This window comes from Natator depressus, chromosome 3 (assembly GCF_965152275.1).
Source record: "Natator depressus isolate rNatDep1 chromosome 3, rNatDep2.hap1, whole genome shotgun sequence".
NCBI lineage: Eukaryota > Metazoa > Chordata > Testudines > Cheloniidae > Natator > Natator depressus.
This window is the reverse complement of record NC_134236.1, coordinates 56,829,917-56,845,513: the sequence shown is the minus strand read 5'-3', so window position 1 is coordinate 56,845,513 and position 15,597 is coordinate 56,829,917. Positions and strand designations below refer to the sequence as shown.

Sequence of the window (15,597 nt, the reverse complement as noted above, 5' to 3'; positions counted from 1 at the left end):
AGTCAACACGTTATTCTATGATGATGCAATTTTGAATGACAACTGAATTTGGAATTCTGCAAGTCAGAGTCTTTATGGATGTGGGGGAAAATTATTGTTGACCCTACCCCATCCCAGTCTGCGGCAAGATCTATGCATTATATGCAACATAGGCAAGAGCGGTAACGCAAGAGGCCTACAGGCCTGCATCCTGTAAGACTTAGCTTAAGCTAAGCATTTGCGTATGCTGGGCAGTGGCATTTGACCCAGAAAATGGACTAGGCCAACCTCTAGCTAGAAAAAAGATAAAGGGCCAAAAGTTCCTAGCTGTCCATTATATGCAACCCCCCCCACCAACCCTGCAAAAGCCCTTAGACAAGATGCTGCCACAATCAAACCGCAGATCTTGATAATAACAAAAAGAAAAAAGAAAAGGAGTACTTGTGGCACCTTAGAGACTAACCAGTTTATTTGAGCATGAGCTTTCGTGAGCTACAGCTCACTTCATCGGATGCATAGCATATTGTGGAAACTGCAGAAGACATTATATACACACAGAGACCATGAAACAAAACTTCCTCCCACCCCACTGTCCTGCTCGTAACAGCTTATCTAAAGTGATCATCAAGGAGGGCCATTTCCAGCACAAATCCAGGTTTTCTCACCCTTCCCCCCCCCTCCCCACAGACACACATACAAACTCACTCTCCTGCTGGTAATAGCCCATCCCTCTTTGAAACCTCTCTTTATAATGCGCATGATAATCAAGGTGGGTCATTTCCAGCACTAATCCAGGTTTTCTCACCACCACCCCCCCCCCCACACACACACACCCCTCCAAAAACCACACACACAAACTCACTCTCCTGCTGGCAATAGCTCATCTTACAATGTGCACAGCAATAATCCAAGTTTAACCAGAACGTCTTGGGGGGGGGGGGGGGGGTTGTAGGAAAAAAACAAGGGGAGATAGGCTACCTTGCATAATGACTTAGCCACTCCCAGTCTCTATTCAAGCCCAAATTAATAGTATCCAATTTGCAAATGAATTCCAATTCAGCAGTTTCTCGCTGGAGTCTGGATTTGAAGTTTTTTTGCTTTAAGATAGCGACCCTCATGTCTGTGATTGCGTGACCAGAGAGATTGAAGTGTTCTCCGACTGGTTTATGAATGTTATAATTCTTAACATCTGATTTGTGTCCATTTATTCTTTTACGTAGAGACTGTCCAGTTTGACCAATGTACATGGCAGAGGGGCATTGCTGGCACATGATGGCATATATCACATTGGTGGATGTGCAGGTGAACGAGCCTCTGATAGTGTGGCTGATGTTGTTAGGCCCTGTGATGGTGTTCCCTGAATAGATATGTGGGCACAGTTGGCAACGGGCTTTGTTGCAAGGATAGGTTCCTGGGTTAGTGTTTTTGTTGTGTGGTGGGTGGTTGCTGGTGAGTATTTGCTTCAGGTTGGGGGGCTGTCTGTAAGCAAGGACTGGCCTGTCTCCCAAGATCTGTGAGAGTGATGGGTTGTCCTTCAGGATAGGTTGTAGATCCTTGATGATGTGTTGGAGAGGTTTTAGTTGGGGGCTGAAGATGATGGCTACTGGCGCTCTGTTATTTTCTTTGTTGGGCCTGTCCTGTAGTAGGTGACTTCTGGGTACTCTTCTGGCTCTGTCAGTCTGTTTCTTCACTTCAGCAGGTGGGTATTGTAGTTGTAAGAACGCTTGACAGAGATCTTGTAGGTGTTTGTCTCTGTCTCAGGGGTTGGAGCAAATGCGGTTGTATCGTAGAGCTTGGCTGTAGACAATGGATCGTGTGGTGTGGTCTGGATGGAAGCTGGAGGCATGTAGGTAAGCATAGCGTTCAGTAGGTTTCCGGTATAGGGTGGTGTTTATGTGACCATCACTTATTAGCACCGTAGTGTCCAGGAAGTGGTTCTCTTGTGTGGACTGGTCCAGGGTGAGGTTGATGGTGGGATGGAAATTGTTGAAATCATGGTGGAATTCCTCAAGGGCTTCTTTTCCATGGGTCCAGATGATGAAGATGTCATCAATATAGCGCAAGTAAAGTAGGGGCGTTAGGGGACGAGAGCTGAGGAAGCGTTGTTCTAAATCAGCCATAAAAATGTTGGCATACTGTGGGGCCATGCGGGTACCCATAGCAGTGCCGCTGATCTGAAGGTATACATTGTCCCCAAATGTAAAATAGTTATGGGTAAGGACAAAGTCACAAAGTTCAGCCACCAGGTTAGCCGTGACATTATCGGGGATAGTGTTCTTGATGGCTTGTAGTCCATCTTTGTGTGGAATGTTGGTGTAGAGGGCTTCTACATCCATAGTGGCCAGGATGGTGTTTTCAGGAAGATCACCAATGGATTGTAGTTTCCTCAGGAAGTCAGTGGTGTCTCGAAGGTAGCTGGGAGTGCTGGTAGCGTAGGGCCTGAGGAGTGAGTCTACATAGCCGGACAATCCTGCTGTCAGGGTGCCAATGCCTGAGATGATGGGGCGCCCAGGATTTCCAGGTTTATGGATCTTGGGTAGTAAAACCCCTCCAACGCATTATTAAGGATCTACAACCTATCCTGAAGGATGACCCAACACTCTCACAAATCTTGGGAGAAAGGCCAGTCCTTGCCTACAGACAGCCCCCCAACCTGAAGCGAATACTCACCAACAACCACATACCACACAACAGAACCACTAACCCAGGAACCTATCCTTGCAACAAAGCCCGTTGCCAACTGTGCCCACATATCTATTCAGGGAACACCATCACAGGGCCTAACAACATCAGCCACACTATCAGAGGCTCGTTCACCTGCACATCCACCAATGTGATATATGCCATCATGTGCCAGCAATGCCCCTCTGCCATGTACATTGGTCAAACTGGACAGTCTCTACGTAAAAGAATAAATGGACACAAATCAGATGTTAAGAATTATAACATTCATAAACCAGTCGGAGAACACTTCAATCTCTCTGGTCACGCAATCACAGACATGAGGGTCGCTATCTTAAAGCAAAAAAACTTCAAATCCAGACTCCAGCGAGAAACTGCTGAATTGGAATTCATTTGCAAATTGGATACTATTAATTTGGGCTTGAATAGAGACTGGGAGTGGCTAAGTCATTATGCAAGGTAGCCTATCTCCCCTTGTTTTTTTCCTACAACCCCCCCCCCCCCCAAGACGTTCTGGTTAAACTTGGATTATTGCTGTGCACATTGTAAGATGAGCTATTGCCAGCAGGAGAGTGAGTTTGTGTGTGTGGTTTTTGGAGGGGGGTGTGTGTGGGGGGGGTGGGTGGTGGTGAGAAAACCTGGATTAGTGCTGGAAATGACCCACCTTGATTATCATGCGCATTATAAAGAGAGGTTTCAAAGAGGGATGGGCTATTACCAGCAGGAGAGTGAGTTTGTATGTGTGTCTGTGGGGGGGGGGGGGGGAAAGGGTGAGAAAACCTGGATTTGTGCTGGAAATGGCCCTCCTTGATGATCACTTTAGATAAGCTGTTACGAGCAGGACAGTGGGGTGGGAGGAAGTTTTGTTTCATGGTCTCTGTGTGTATATAATGTCTTCTGCAGTTTCCACAATATGCTATGCATCCGATGAAGTGAGCTGTAGCTTACGAAAGCTCATGCTCAAATAAACTGGTTAGTCTCTAAGGTGCCACAAGTACTCCTTTTCTTTTTTCTTTTTACGAATACAGACTAACACGGCTGTTACTCTGAAACCTGATAATAACAAAGTGCATCAGCACAGTACTAATTATGAAACCGTTTTATTTTATCTCCTTATAAGGCTTTACTAACAATGCTTGAGTGATAAAAATAAGGAAATGTATCATTTGGCTTGGATTTGTAACCTATATAAGACTGGTATTATAGGGGCAGGACAGAGAGAGAACAGGGTGGTACCTGCGTGTGACCATCTCTGTCTCCCTCTCCCTGCATGCTTGTATTCAATAAAAGACCTCAGACTGTTTGAACCAAACAGATGGTGTGACTTGTTTTCCACAACATGGATATGGAACTGAATGCAAATGTTCCCAATTCTACACATGCACTAACATATGGCACACATTGCTCTTATTGTAGCTATTGGCCCTTAATTGCTGCAACATTTCAGAGAATAGATGAAAAGGGAAGTTGAAGGTAAAGCTATAAACCAACCTAAGTGCCCATTGTTCTAAATAACCCGGAAATATTTGAATTCAATTTGTGATAAATCCAGACCCCTCTCCACACAGTCACAGAGGGCCCCAGATGCAGCAGAACCAGTGTGGTTCTGCTGAGTGAGAAGGAAGAATTTGAGGAATATGCACATGGAGAGCATTTTCCTTGCACACTGTAAATGCAATTCTATGAGGACTATGCATTTGCTCATACAGTAAATTGATTGAGGCAGGGAGAGAGATCATGCTGAGGGAAATGAGGAATAGATTTCTCTCTCTCTCTCTCTCTGGAGATCTCCTAAATTTTATCCCCAGTGGCAACGGCAGTCACTACTACAGCTTTGGGGCTGCATTAACAAATGTAGAGTTTCAGACGACTTTTTAAACTGGGTAAATTTGATGTGGAAGAAAGTAAAGTAGAATAAGTACAGGTTCTATACAGGTTTTATAACCTTGCTCACTTACTTCCACATTGCCCAATTTAAAAAATGATATTCTTAGTTGTAAATGCCAGCCCATCAGACTCAGCCTAGGCTCTCAAAACCCAGCCATATTCTTTCTACCAACCTGACCACTTATAAAGATTCTGAATCAGAGCTTAGCTCAAAATATTTTGTTAATGAGGTGCTAAAGTAACAGGGAGGCCAGCTCATCCATTATACCTGTATTGACTGCAATGCCAAGAGGAATAAAATCTGTTTCTACGTTAAAGAAAGAAAATATAACCCTAACAAAACACACACACAATATTTTTACAATTACTCCTCCCTGTTAGACTGCAATTTAAATATTGCTATTAGAAGTTTGTTACTTTATGGCTGAATTTGTAGGGTTTAAAGAGATGTTCAATGAACCTGCACCTCTCACTCTGACTCTGTCTGCTCTTGGGCTCATGAGCACAAATGCAGCATTAGCCACTGGTGACAACTGTATTACTAGATGAATATGTTACATAAAACTACTGTACAGTGTTGCTAACTCTTGCAATTTGATTGTGAGTCTTGTGATATCTGGTGCTTTTCTAGAGTCAAGCAATTATAAGAGAATAATAAGACCCAAGTGAACCCCAAGACTCAAAACCCACAAGGCATGTATATATATTTAAATTCATGTTTTTTACACCCATCTCAACATTTTTGCGGGGCTGGCTCATGATTTTTTTAATGCTTGGGCTTGGCAATACTGACTTTATTGTTATTCCTAACCACCTTTAACTCCATATAACGTTACAACTATTGCTATTTATTTATTATTCAGTAAGAGTCACTTGTGTGCATTGTACTTTACAGAAAAACAGAAGGACAAGTCGCTGCTCCGAGACAGTTAAATATTGTGCATAGTGACCCATCTTTATGGTGTCCAGAGGATGAAGCTAGCTAGCTTCCTGGTCCTGCCTGAGACCCTTGGGTACTGCCAGAATAGAAATAACTATTATTATTTTTACTAATTAAATGAATTTGAGGCTCTAGGGTCAGATTTTCAAAGGTGCTCAACACACACCAGTTTCTATTCAGTACAATGGCAAACACTGGGTAAAGACACTTTTTGAAAATTTGACCTCTTCATTTAGGTGAAGCCCCATTTTCTATACGAATTCTTGGATTAACATCCCTCCTCAAACAAACAAACAAAAAAACAACAACCCCCCCCCAGGGGATCCTTTTTGTCAACAGGATTCAAAAGGCCCTCAGAGCATATTCAGTAACATAATTACCCATGACAATCCCAACCCTCATCCAGCATGAACTTGGACCTGCATGACCAATGCCTGGTTCTACAGCACCAGATGTTCATTTGAGGTTACCTCTCCATATATTAGCAGGGTCAAATCTATTTATTTTGTAATCTCTGACAAGGCTGATTGGAGCACATGAAGGGTATGTCTATGCTTGGAGCTGGGGTTGTGATTCCAAGCTCAAGGAGACAATATTTGAGCTAGTGTACTAAAAGTAGAGTGTAGTCACAGCAGTGCAGGCAGCAGGAGGGGCTAGCCACCACTAGCCTATACTTATCGGAGACACTAGCTATATGGTTAACTACTTACTGGTATTCCAGATTGCCCTTCTGGCCCAGGAAAGCCGATGTCTCCTACAGGGCCTCTTTCACCCTTAAATGAGAAAAAAACCACACACATATATAAAATCTTCCATTTTATATTTAGTATGCAGGAATGGCAACATAATAAGCCAGAGTTCAAACATGCACTCACTGGTTCCCCTGGCATTCCTGGTGGTCCTGGAGATCCAGTCTTTCCCTGTGGAGGGAGACCAAAAAGAAACATTTAAAATCTAAATTAACAGACCTAAAATATCCATTTCCTTTAAATGAAACAGAAAATATTATGCTTATTTGGTCAAAATATTCACGTAATTAACAGTTCACTAAATGCTTTCAGAGACCTTTCAGAAGTATTTTGTAAGAAATGCTTTAAAACACAGTTGTTTATTTTTGTTTCATATTTATCCAATTCCTTGTCCAAAAACAAATACTGCTTAGTTTAGCCAAATGAAAATCACTCTCCAAGTCGTCTTATTTTCATCCCAGAGAATCCATGCAGATACGGGAGCAGTACAGCATCTTCATTCCTTCCTGTCCATGACTTGTTGCTCCCTTAAGCCCAGCCTGCTCATGTCCCTGCACACATCCCACTATCTAGTTGGTGGTCGGCTTTCAGATCTCACTGATGTTGGTTGTGTTTGGATTATTTTTCTTTGGCATCCTATCATTTGTTTTCCTTCTGCAGTGTCCTCACCTTCATAATCTTTTCATTTTGGGTCTAATCTCATACCCTCATTTCACATCCTACTCTCCTGACAATGTCTTTAAATCATTCCACTTTACACCTGCCACTTTTCAAAGAACTCTCATCTTTACTGCCTCCAGTATTCTGATGTCTGTTTCATTTAAGGCAGCTGCTTCCAGACCATAGAATAATACTGTCAGTACAGTAGTCTGATAAATTTTCATTTTGGTACCAAATGTAATGTTTTTTTCAGTCCATGATTTCACCAATTTCTGTGCAGCACTTTTGGCTAAGGCACATCCCCTTTTAAACTTATCCTTGATGCAACTGTTGGCCCTGATCGGGCTTCTTAGGTACACATAAGATTCTACTTGTTCTACAACTCCCCTGCTGCATTTCAACACTTTATCTATTGTCCATTTTCCAAAATGAAACCACTTCTTCCTCTTGGCATTTATTGTAAGACCAAGTTGACTACACCAATTTTCCAAGGTAGTGAAGAGTATCATCATTAATTCAAAAGTGTCCATCCGCTGTAGGACACCATCTGCTTAAGGTAAGGAGCCTAATTTATCGTACCCTCCAACTCATCTAACATTTAATTCCATCTTGTCACTCATCAGTTCCTAACACATGATTCATGATTAGACCTGTACTAACTCTGTATCTACAGCAAAGAGTTCTGATACCCTGCCTTAGCTGAAACAGTTAATACCAGACATGTTCTTCCTTTGTCCCCCACTACTTACCATATAATGAAGGGGCATGTTGAAGTAGGTATTTCAGAAGTTTAAAAAAATGACATGAACAGCTTGTTTACTCACAAGAAGCAAACAAACACAAAACCCACAAATGTTTTTCCTTCTGATATTTGATAAATACAAGACAGTAATGGACATAACTCTTTTATTCTAGCTGTACTTTTTGAAACAAAACCAACAGAGCTATGATGATTTACTTCAGTTAAGGATCTGACCCACTGACTGCTGCAGAAGCTTTGGCTGCATAAGGAATGAAGGATTAGCTCAATGGAAGTGGGGGCTCTGGAGGTTTTTTTTAGCTTCTTAGTATGAGCTTCTCTAAAACTCTTACTCAGAAAACAGCTTAAAATACAAAGATATTTAATGTCCCCAAGTGGAAAAGAAGTGGCTTTCCCAGATTCTAGGGAATGAATTCCAGTCAAACTGGACCAATCTCCCCTAAAGTAAGATATCTGGAAAAACTCCCAATGTTCTTCCCAGACTAATAAACTATAATGATTCTGTTATAGACCTTTCAATTTATGAATGAAAATTGTTTAGTATAAAATGTTAAAGCAAATACTTTATTTTACAGGCCTTCACAGAATCACAAGTAATGGCATGCTTTACATCAGAGATGAAACAAACTCATTAAATATTTTGTATCCAGCCAGAATTGAGAACAATATTTTACACTGAAACATGACTTCGGACATAACCATTGAGAAATCCACAGAGAATGAACAAAAAGAAGAGGAGTACTTGTGGCACCTTAGAGACTAACCAATTTATCTGAGCATAAGCTTTCGTGAGCTACAGCTCACTTCATCAGTATGCATCTGATGAAGTGAGCTGTAGCTCACGAAAGCTTATGCTCAAATAAATTGGTTAGTCTCTAAGGTGCCACAAGTACTCCTTTTCTTTTTGCGAATACAGACTAACACGGCTGTTACTCTGAAACCAGAGAATGAACAGTTATATAAGGGCTTTATGTCTGTCCTGGAGGTAGCGGAAGTCATGGATTCTGTGACTTTCCATGATCTCTGTGACTTCTGCAGTGGCCAGTGTGGCTGACCCCAGGGTCGCCCAAGCAGCTGGCCCTGGGGACAGCCACACCAGCTGCTGCTGGAGAGGCTCTGCAGCCAGCCACTTGCGTGGCCCCGCAGCCAGCAGCACTGGCTGCAGCTGGAAAAGCCCCAGGGCCAGCCATACGACTGCTGCTCGGGTGGCCTGGGGCAGCTGGCCCTGGGGACCGCCTAAGCAGTGGCCGGTACAGCTGGCCACGGAGACTGCCTGAGCAGCGGCTAGTGTGGCTGGCCCTGGGGACCGCCCGAGCAGCAGTCCCCAGGGCGGCCAGAGCAACTGCAGCTCCGGAGCAGTGGAGCTGCAGGTTTTTGCCTGGAGCTGAAGCGGAGCCGGAGCACAGCTCCAAAGCCCTGCTTTTTACTTATTTTAGAGGACCTTAACTAAATTGAACTGCTTAATCTTGGTGTTCCTCTCTTATTGGAACAGTGGCTAATGGAAACAATGTACAGATATCCATTACCTTTTTAAATTCATGATACACATTCACAATTAAAAAACAGTTCCTGAACTGGTTAGGAGCTTCCCAAATTTAATAGTAATGAGTTTATTTGCATAAACTGAGTGCTGTTATCATACTGGCTGCTGAAAAACTGAGGCTATCTTTTTTTAAGTGAACTGAAATTGCAATCTAAAGAAAAGTTGCATTTATTTCATGTAGGAAAAGAAATGAACAATTAAAATTTACCTTTATAGTTGTATTTATCTTTACACCTACAACAAAATTTCTGGCTGGTCCCTGTGAGCTTAAATGCCTTTCAGAGACATCTCCTAATGTCAGCATATTAGAAATATGTTCAGAGGCCTTTTTATCTCTAAGAATAAATAAAATGGCTTCTTCATTTGCCTTTTAATAAAGGGCTGAGGAGATTCAGAACAATCTCATATACTTTTTGACACAGTATATATAAGCAACCTTGAATTCAGACCTGCATCACATATTTATCTCATTCTCTCCTATCATTTTATTAAAAAGGCTTTGATGTTAAGATTGGAAACTCTGTAGCTCAAGGATCTTGTCTTCATACATGTCTATAAAATTTCTAGCAAACTATTGGTACTCCACAAATAGTAATTAGTAGTGTGGATGAGCATCTTTTATGCTTTGACATTTTTTTTTCAACTTTTCCCAAGAAATAAGCTGTTTCTTTCATGAACATACTCACTGGTAACCCTGGTGCTCCTGGTGAACCAGCAGGTCCCAGATCTCCCTAAGGAAAAGATACCACTGCATTGTAATATTTCCAGCAAATGAGGATACAGAGTCTTCAAACAGTATTAGTTAATGAAGATATGATAAGAATAGGAGAGGCAGGATTGTTTGAATTCTTATATTTAGTTCTGCCATTGACTCATTTTTGGCACTGAGTGAGTCATATAATCCCTTGTATTTTAGTTCCCTGTCTGCAATGTCATTGTCAAGGTTCCTTTCCCACTCTGAACTCTAGGGTACAGATGTGGGGACCTGCATGAAAACCTCCTAAGCTTACTTTTACCAGCTTAGGTTAAAACTTCCCCAAGGTACAAACTATTTTACCCTTTGCACTTGGACTTCCACTGCCACCATTAAACGTTTATCTGGGTTTATTTTTATTAGGAAAGTGTTGTTTGGAAACGTCTTTCCCCCCCAAATCCTCCCAACCCTTGCACCCCACTTCCTGGGGAAGGTTTGGTAAAAATCCTCACCAATTTGCACAGGTGACCACAGACCCAAACCCTTAGATCTTAAGAACAATGAAAAAACATTTAGTTTCTGAAAAGAAGAATTTTAATAGAAGTAAAAAGAATCACCTCTGTAAAATCAGGATGGTAAATACCTTACAAGGTAATTAGATTCAAAACAAAGAGAATCCCTCTAGGCAAAACCTTAAGTTACAAAAAGACACAAAGACAGGAATATCCATTCCTTTCAGCACAGCTCAATTTCTCAGCCATTTAAAGAAATCATAATCTAACGCATATCTAGCGAGATTACTTTCTAAATTCTAAGAGTCCATTCCTGTTCTGTCCCCAGCAAAAGTATCACACAGACAGACCCTTTGTTTTTTCCTCCCCCCAGCTTTTGAAAGTATCTTGTCTCCTCATTGGTCATTTTGGTCAGGTGCCAGGGAGGTTATCCTAGCTTCTTAACCCTTTACAGGTGAGAGGATTTTTCCTCTGGCCAGGAGGGATTTTAAAGGGGTTTACCCTTCCCTTTATATTTATGACAGTCATCATTTGTGTATTTGCCCTTATGTTCAATCAAAAAGATATTCAGGTGAAAGTTAACGTTAAAAATGCTTTAAAATGGACCAGAGTCAAGTATCTGTCCAACATGCAGATCTCCAAATAATCCTCATTTATACTCATGGCAGTGACCAGAATTAACAAAGTATAATTCAGTATTGTACGAGCATCTTTTCCTTCCATGTCACCTTAAACTAGTTGGCACTAATACCAACATTATAGCTATATACAGGGTCCTGCTATTACACGGGAAGGGAGTCTAAGAGCATTAGGAGTTCTGAGTTCTACTTCTGCCTTTACTATAGGTTTTTTCTTTGATTCAGGATGCCTCAGTTTCAACATATATAAAATAGGGTTGATGATGGTAATAAGTAACACAACTATGTTACAAGATACTGTGAGAACACATTAATTGTCTTTAATGAGTTTTGAGACCCTCAGATCAAAGATGCAAGTATAACATACTACAGTAGAGACTGACATTAACTAGATGGTACATCTCAAAGTCTTTTGGGCATTTCATTTGGTGCAGACAACAAGTAAAATACATGTAGCCTTTTGCCATTTTGGGGGCTTCAGAAATGCAGCTCCCAGGAGCTCTCACAGATGGAGAGTAATGCAGAGACTGAGACCGCAGCAATTGAAACAGCTTGTCTTAGCACGTGCATGAGACCACAACTAATACCAGGGATTGGGACAGAGGAGTCACCAGGCTAGAGGCCTGACAGAAATGCCCGGGTAGCCACCTGCAGGCTACAACCACTTCCAAATGGTCGAGGCTGCCCAGCCATGTCCTGCTCATGGACAGGCACTGTGCTCAAGGGATGGGAGTCAGCAGCTGGGTACTGGCTGCTAGTATGAGTATGAGACAGACCTCCTGGGTTGCTCTCCGTAGAGCATACAAAAGAACTTCAATTTTCCTGTCATCCACAAGGGCCTGGCCAATGGGAAACACCCAGTTTCCCAGAGGATGTTCCATCTCCCCTAGGTGTCTGTGAAACAAAGCCACTTCTTCCACCCAACCAATAACCAGTCTTCAGCAAAATCCAAGAGGGACAGAAGACTTCATAGGGAGAAGATTGGTTGCCAGCCTCACCCATTAGGCCCCCCCTTGCTCTGGAAAACAAGGGTGTGACATTATTGACTTGAACTGGGACCATATAGATCATTGTTGCAAACAAGGTCCTGTAGTGGCACCAAATCTCATATAAAGGGGGTCAAATGAGGTGTCTAAGACAAGGTTATGGTTTGCTGATTATGATTATGCTGTCTATATGTGTGTATCATTTTTGTAGTTGAAGTTATGAATATTGCCTCTATACTGTCTGTATTTCAAACTTGTGCTATGCTTCTGGGGGACACCCCAGACAAGTTGGTGTCAGCTCTGCCTAGCCTGCTTGATGGCCCATTAAGAACCATCAGCTATACAACTGACCCACTGACAGAAGGCAGACACGCCTGGTGACTCAGCAAGGCATGCAGGGATATGCCTATGGACAGAACTCTGAGGTTTTTCCATGCTATGTGCTGGACAGCTTGTCTTTGGAACAAAGAAAGCAGAGACCACATGGCAAGAGAATATAAAAAGCTGCTGCAGCTCCTCCATCTTGTCTTCAATCCTGCTTCTTACCTTTGGAGGGACTTTGCTACACTGAAGCTTTGAACGAAGGACTGAATGACCCATCCCAGCTGTGGATGTTCTCCAGAGACTTGATTTGAACCTGCAGTTTATTCTATCACTGCTGCAAGCCTGAGCCAAGAACTTTGCCATTACTGTATGTAATTGATTCCATTTAACCAATTCTAGCTCTCATCTATATCTTTTTCCTTTTATGAATAAACCTTTAGATTTTAGATTCTAAAGGATTGGCAACAACGTGATTTGTGGGTAAGATTTGATTTGTATATTGACTTGGGTCTGGGGCTTGATCCTTTGGGATCGAGAGAACCTTTTTTCTTTTACTGGGGAATTGGTTTTCATAACCATTTATCCCCATAACGAGTGGCACTGGTGGAGATACTGGGAAACTGGAGTGTCTAAGGGAATTGCTTGTGTGACTTGTGGTTAGCCAGTGAGGTGAGACCAAAGTCTTCTCTGTTTGGCTGGTTTGGTTTGCCTTAGAGGTGGAAAAACCCCAACCTTGGGCTGTAACTGCCCTGCTTTAAGCAATTTGTCCTGAATTTGCACTCTCAGTTGGGTCCTGCCAGAACCAGCATCGTTACAAAGGGAAAGCCAGGGTTGGGGCCACCTGGGATCTGCTCCACCCAATGTGGGATCTGCCTTGCATCTTTAACAAGGAATACTTGGGAAACATCACCTAGATAGACCGAAAAGGATGCCAGGGGTAAGGAAAGCCCTGGTTTGTGTGTGCACAGCCAACTGAAAGCTCATCTGGAATCAAAGCGGTGGTCAGGCCTACAACCTTTACATGATAATTTCACTGCACAACTTACCTCTGTTCTGTCAGCCTATAGAGCTCCAACACAGCAACAGCATTCGCACCAACCACCTGGGACCTGCAGGCAGACTCTGGGATCACACCTATTTATTTGTATAGTCTATGTGGGATTTTGACTGTATTTGCTTATTAGAAGAATGTTTTTATTTCAGGAAGGGTCTGATTGTGGTTGTGAGGTTTAATCTGTTCATTCATTTATCAGTTCCCTTGCCTTTTCCCTTTACCTAATTCCTGTCTTTGCCCTTCTAAATTAATCATAGCCTTTCTCTTAATAATGTGTTCATTCCTTTTTTAAACTTGGTTAGTCTACTGTTGCTTTTAATTTGTAATGTCCTAGAAGTCACAAGGATTGCATATTAACTTATTCACCTGGCCATAGCTGGACACACTGTGTACTGAGAATGTAGTTTAGCTTCAGTGACTAGCAAGTTAAGGGCTGAGACCTGCCATCAGTCCATGGATTCAAGAGAATCCAGTGCTCGTTGGTCCTAAACTGGGACACAAAGCCAGAAAGAGCAAGTGGACTCTACCATGCTTGGGGATCAGACATTCTCCAGAAGGGGCTACATACAGACTCATTATAACATCAGAAGTGCAAAACAAAAATGGTTACAATCCACATATTTAAAAATAGCAGGTCAAATCCTACAAGGCAAAAGAGCTTGGGAGCAGGACCGGGCCCACTGGAAGTTGCAGGCACTCAGCATCTCTCTGGATTTGGTCCAATCTGCTTACCTAGATTTTTAGTATAATTTAAATTAGCCTTCTATGTATAAGTCATGCATGCAGATAGTCTCAGGGTTACAGTATTAGCCTATAGCACTATCATTTGCGATCTTTGCCTCAGAAATGCATTTAAAATGGGGCAGCATAACTAGATTAGATGAGGAAGACGATGTTTGGTCAAGGGGAATAAAAGCCAGTCAACATACCTAGGGGCATATCAAAGGGTTTGTGTCTTCTGCTAAGGAGTGCCTTGCACTTTTAATCAGCATTAATCAAGGAAGTAACTTGTTGAATAAAATCAAAGTGGCTGCTCTAATACTAATGGAATAGAATGAATGACTGGTAATGGATGGAAGGCTGACTACACACAGATTGATTTTCCTGGAAAACTGGGATTTTACATTGATTGAATTGTATTATTTAGACCTAGATTTAAACAGAAAATGAAAAGACAGGTAGGCACACGACATTTCTACATATGCAGACCCAATCTTGCATGAAACATGCTGCCGCAGATAGACACCATCAACACGTGAACAGCCTTTTAAATGAAGGAAACATTTCCCTGCCAATAAACACTGTAGATATACAAAAGTAGCAGCAATACCAATGGAAAAGGAGAGAGGATATTTTTCTTTAATGAAGTCGTACCTTTTCTCCTGGAAATCCCTCTAGTCCAGGTAGTCCCATTGGACCTGGTTCTCCCTGTTTGTTTTAAAAGTGTTGTTTAGATTAAAAATTCTGCATTCTGAATGACATAAAAATAGTAATATAGTAAATAAAAGCAAAGCATTCAATTTAAGATTATTTAACAACCAGCTAAATATTCTATTTGCTTTGAGTGAACAGCTTTTGCTATGTGTTGTTTTTATGACCTGATAATTAGAACTATTCCCAGAACAAGTATGTGTTTATTTTCTGATTAATTGTTTCAGTTTTGATTAAGAACCTAATCAGAAAGAATCCCGTCTGGTGTATCTACTTGGTCAAGATCAGCTCTAAACCACTTTCAGTCAATAAAGGGAGAGGTTTGAACGTACATTGTCAATTAGACAAGTAACATGGGTTGCAAGATTACTCCAGAATTTGCCTTTTGACTGTCAAAAAAAGATGCGTCTAGGGGCTTCAGAGCAAAACTCTCTTCCCTAAGTAAAGCCTATTCTCCCTAGGGATGTGTAGATCAATAGCACTCTAGCATTAAGTCTACGAGCTTTGGAAGAAAAGCAAGAAAATGAGTGAGATGATGTAGCAACTACTGAACAGTAATTCAGCTTTACAGACAAGTAATAGTGAGTGCAAAATAAAATAAATAAATAAATAAATAAAGGGGGACATTTACCATTACAAGCTATTTATCTAGCTATCTTGGAATTTTATGCTACTGCCCATCACCATAGTATCTGAGTGCTTTACACGTAAAATCAATAACAAAATCCCAAGCGGATTTCATGGCTTCTCTGCAATTT

General features: G+C 41.7%; 1 protein-coding gene across 1 annotated transcript in view; it reads right to left on the bottom strand.

Moving 5' to 3' along the window:
- The window catches only part of COL19A1 (collagen type XIX alpha 1 chain), a 315,358-nt gene that overhangs the window by 35,460 nt on the left and 264,301 nt on the right, over positions 1-15,597 (bottom strand). Inside the window, exons 39-42 of the mRNA XM_074947919.1 lie at positions 14,783-14,836; positions 9,887-9,931; positions 6,364-6,408; positions 6,199-6,261 (exon numbers count right to left, since the gene is read on the bottom strand). Of these exons, the coding sequence (XP_074804020.1) occupies positions 6,199-6,261; positions 6,364-6,408; positions 9,887-9,931; positions 14,783-14,836 (207 nt within the window). The remainder of the gene's footprint in view (positions 1-6,198; positions 6,262-6,363; positions 6,409-9,886; positions 9,932-14,782; positions 14,837-15,597) is intronic.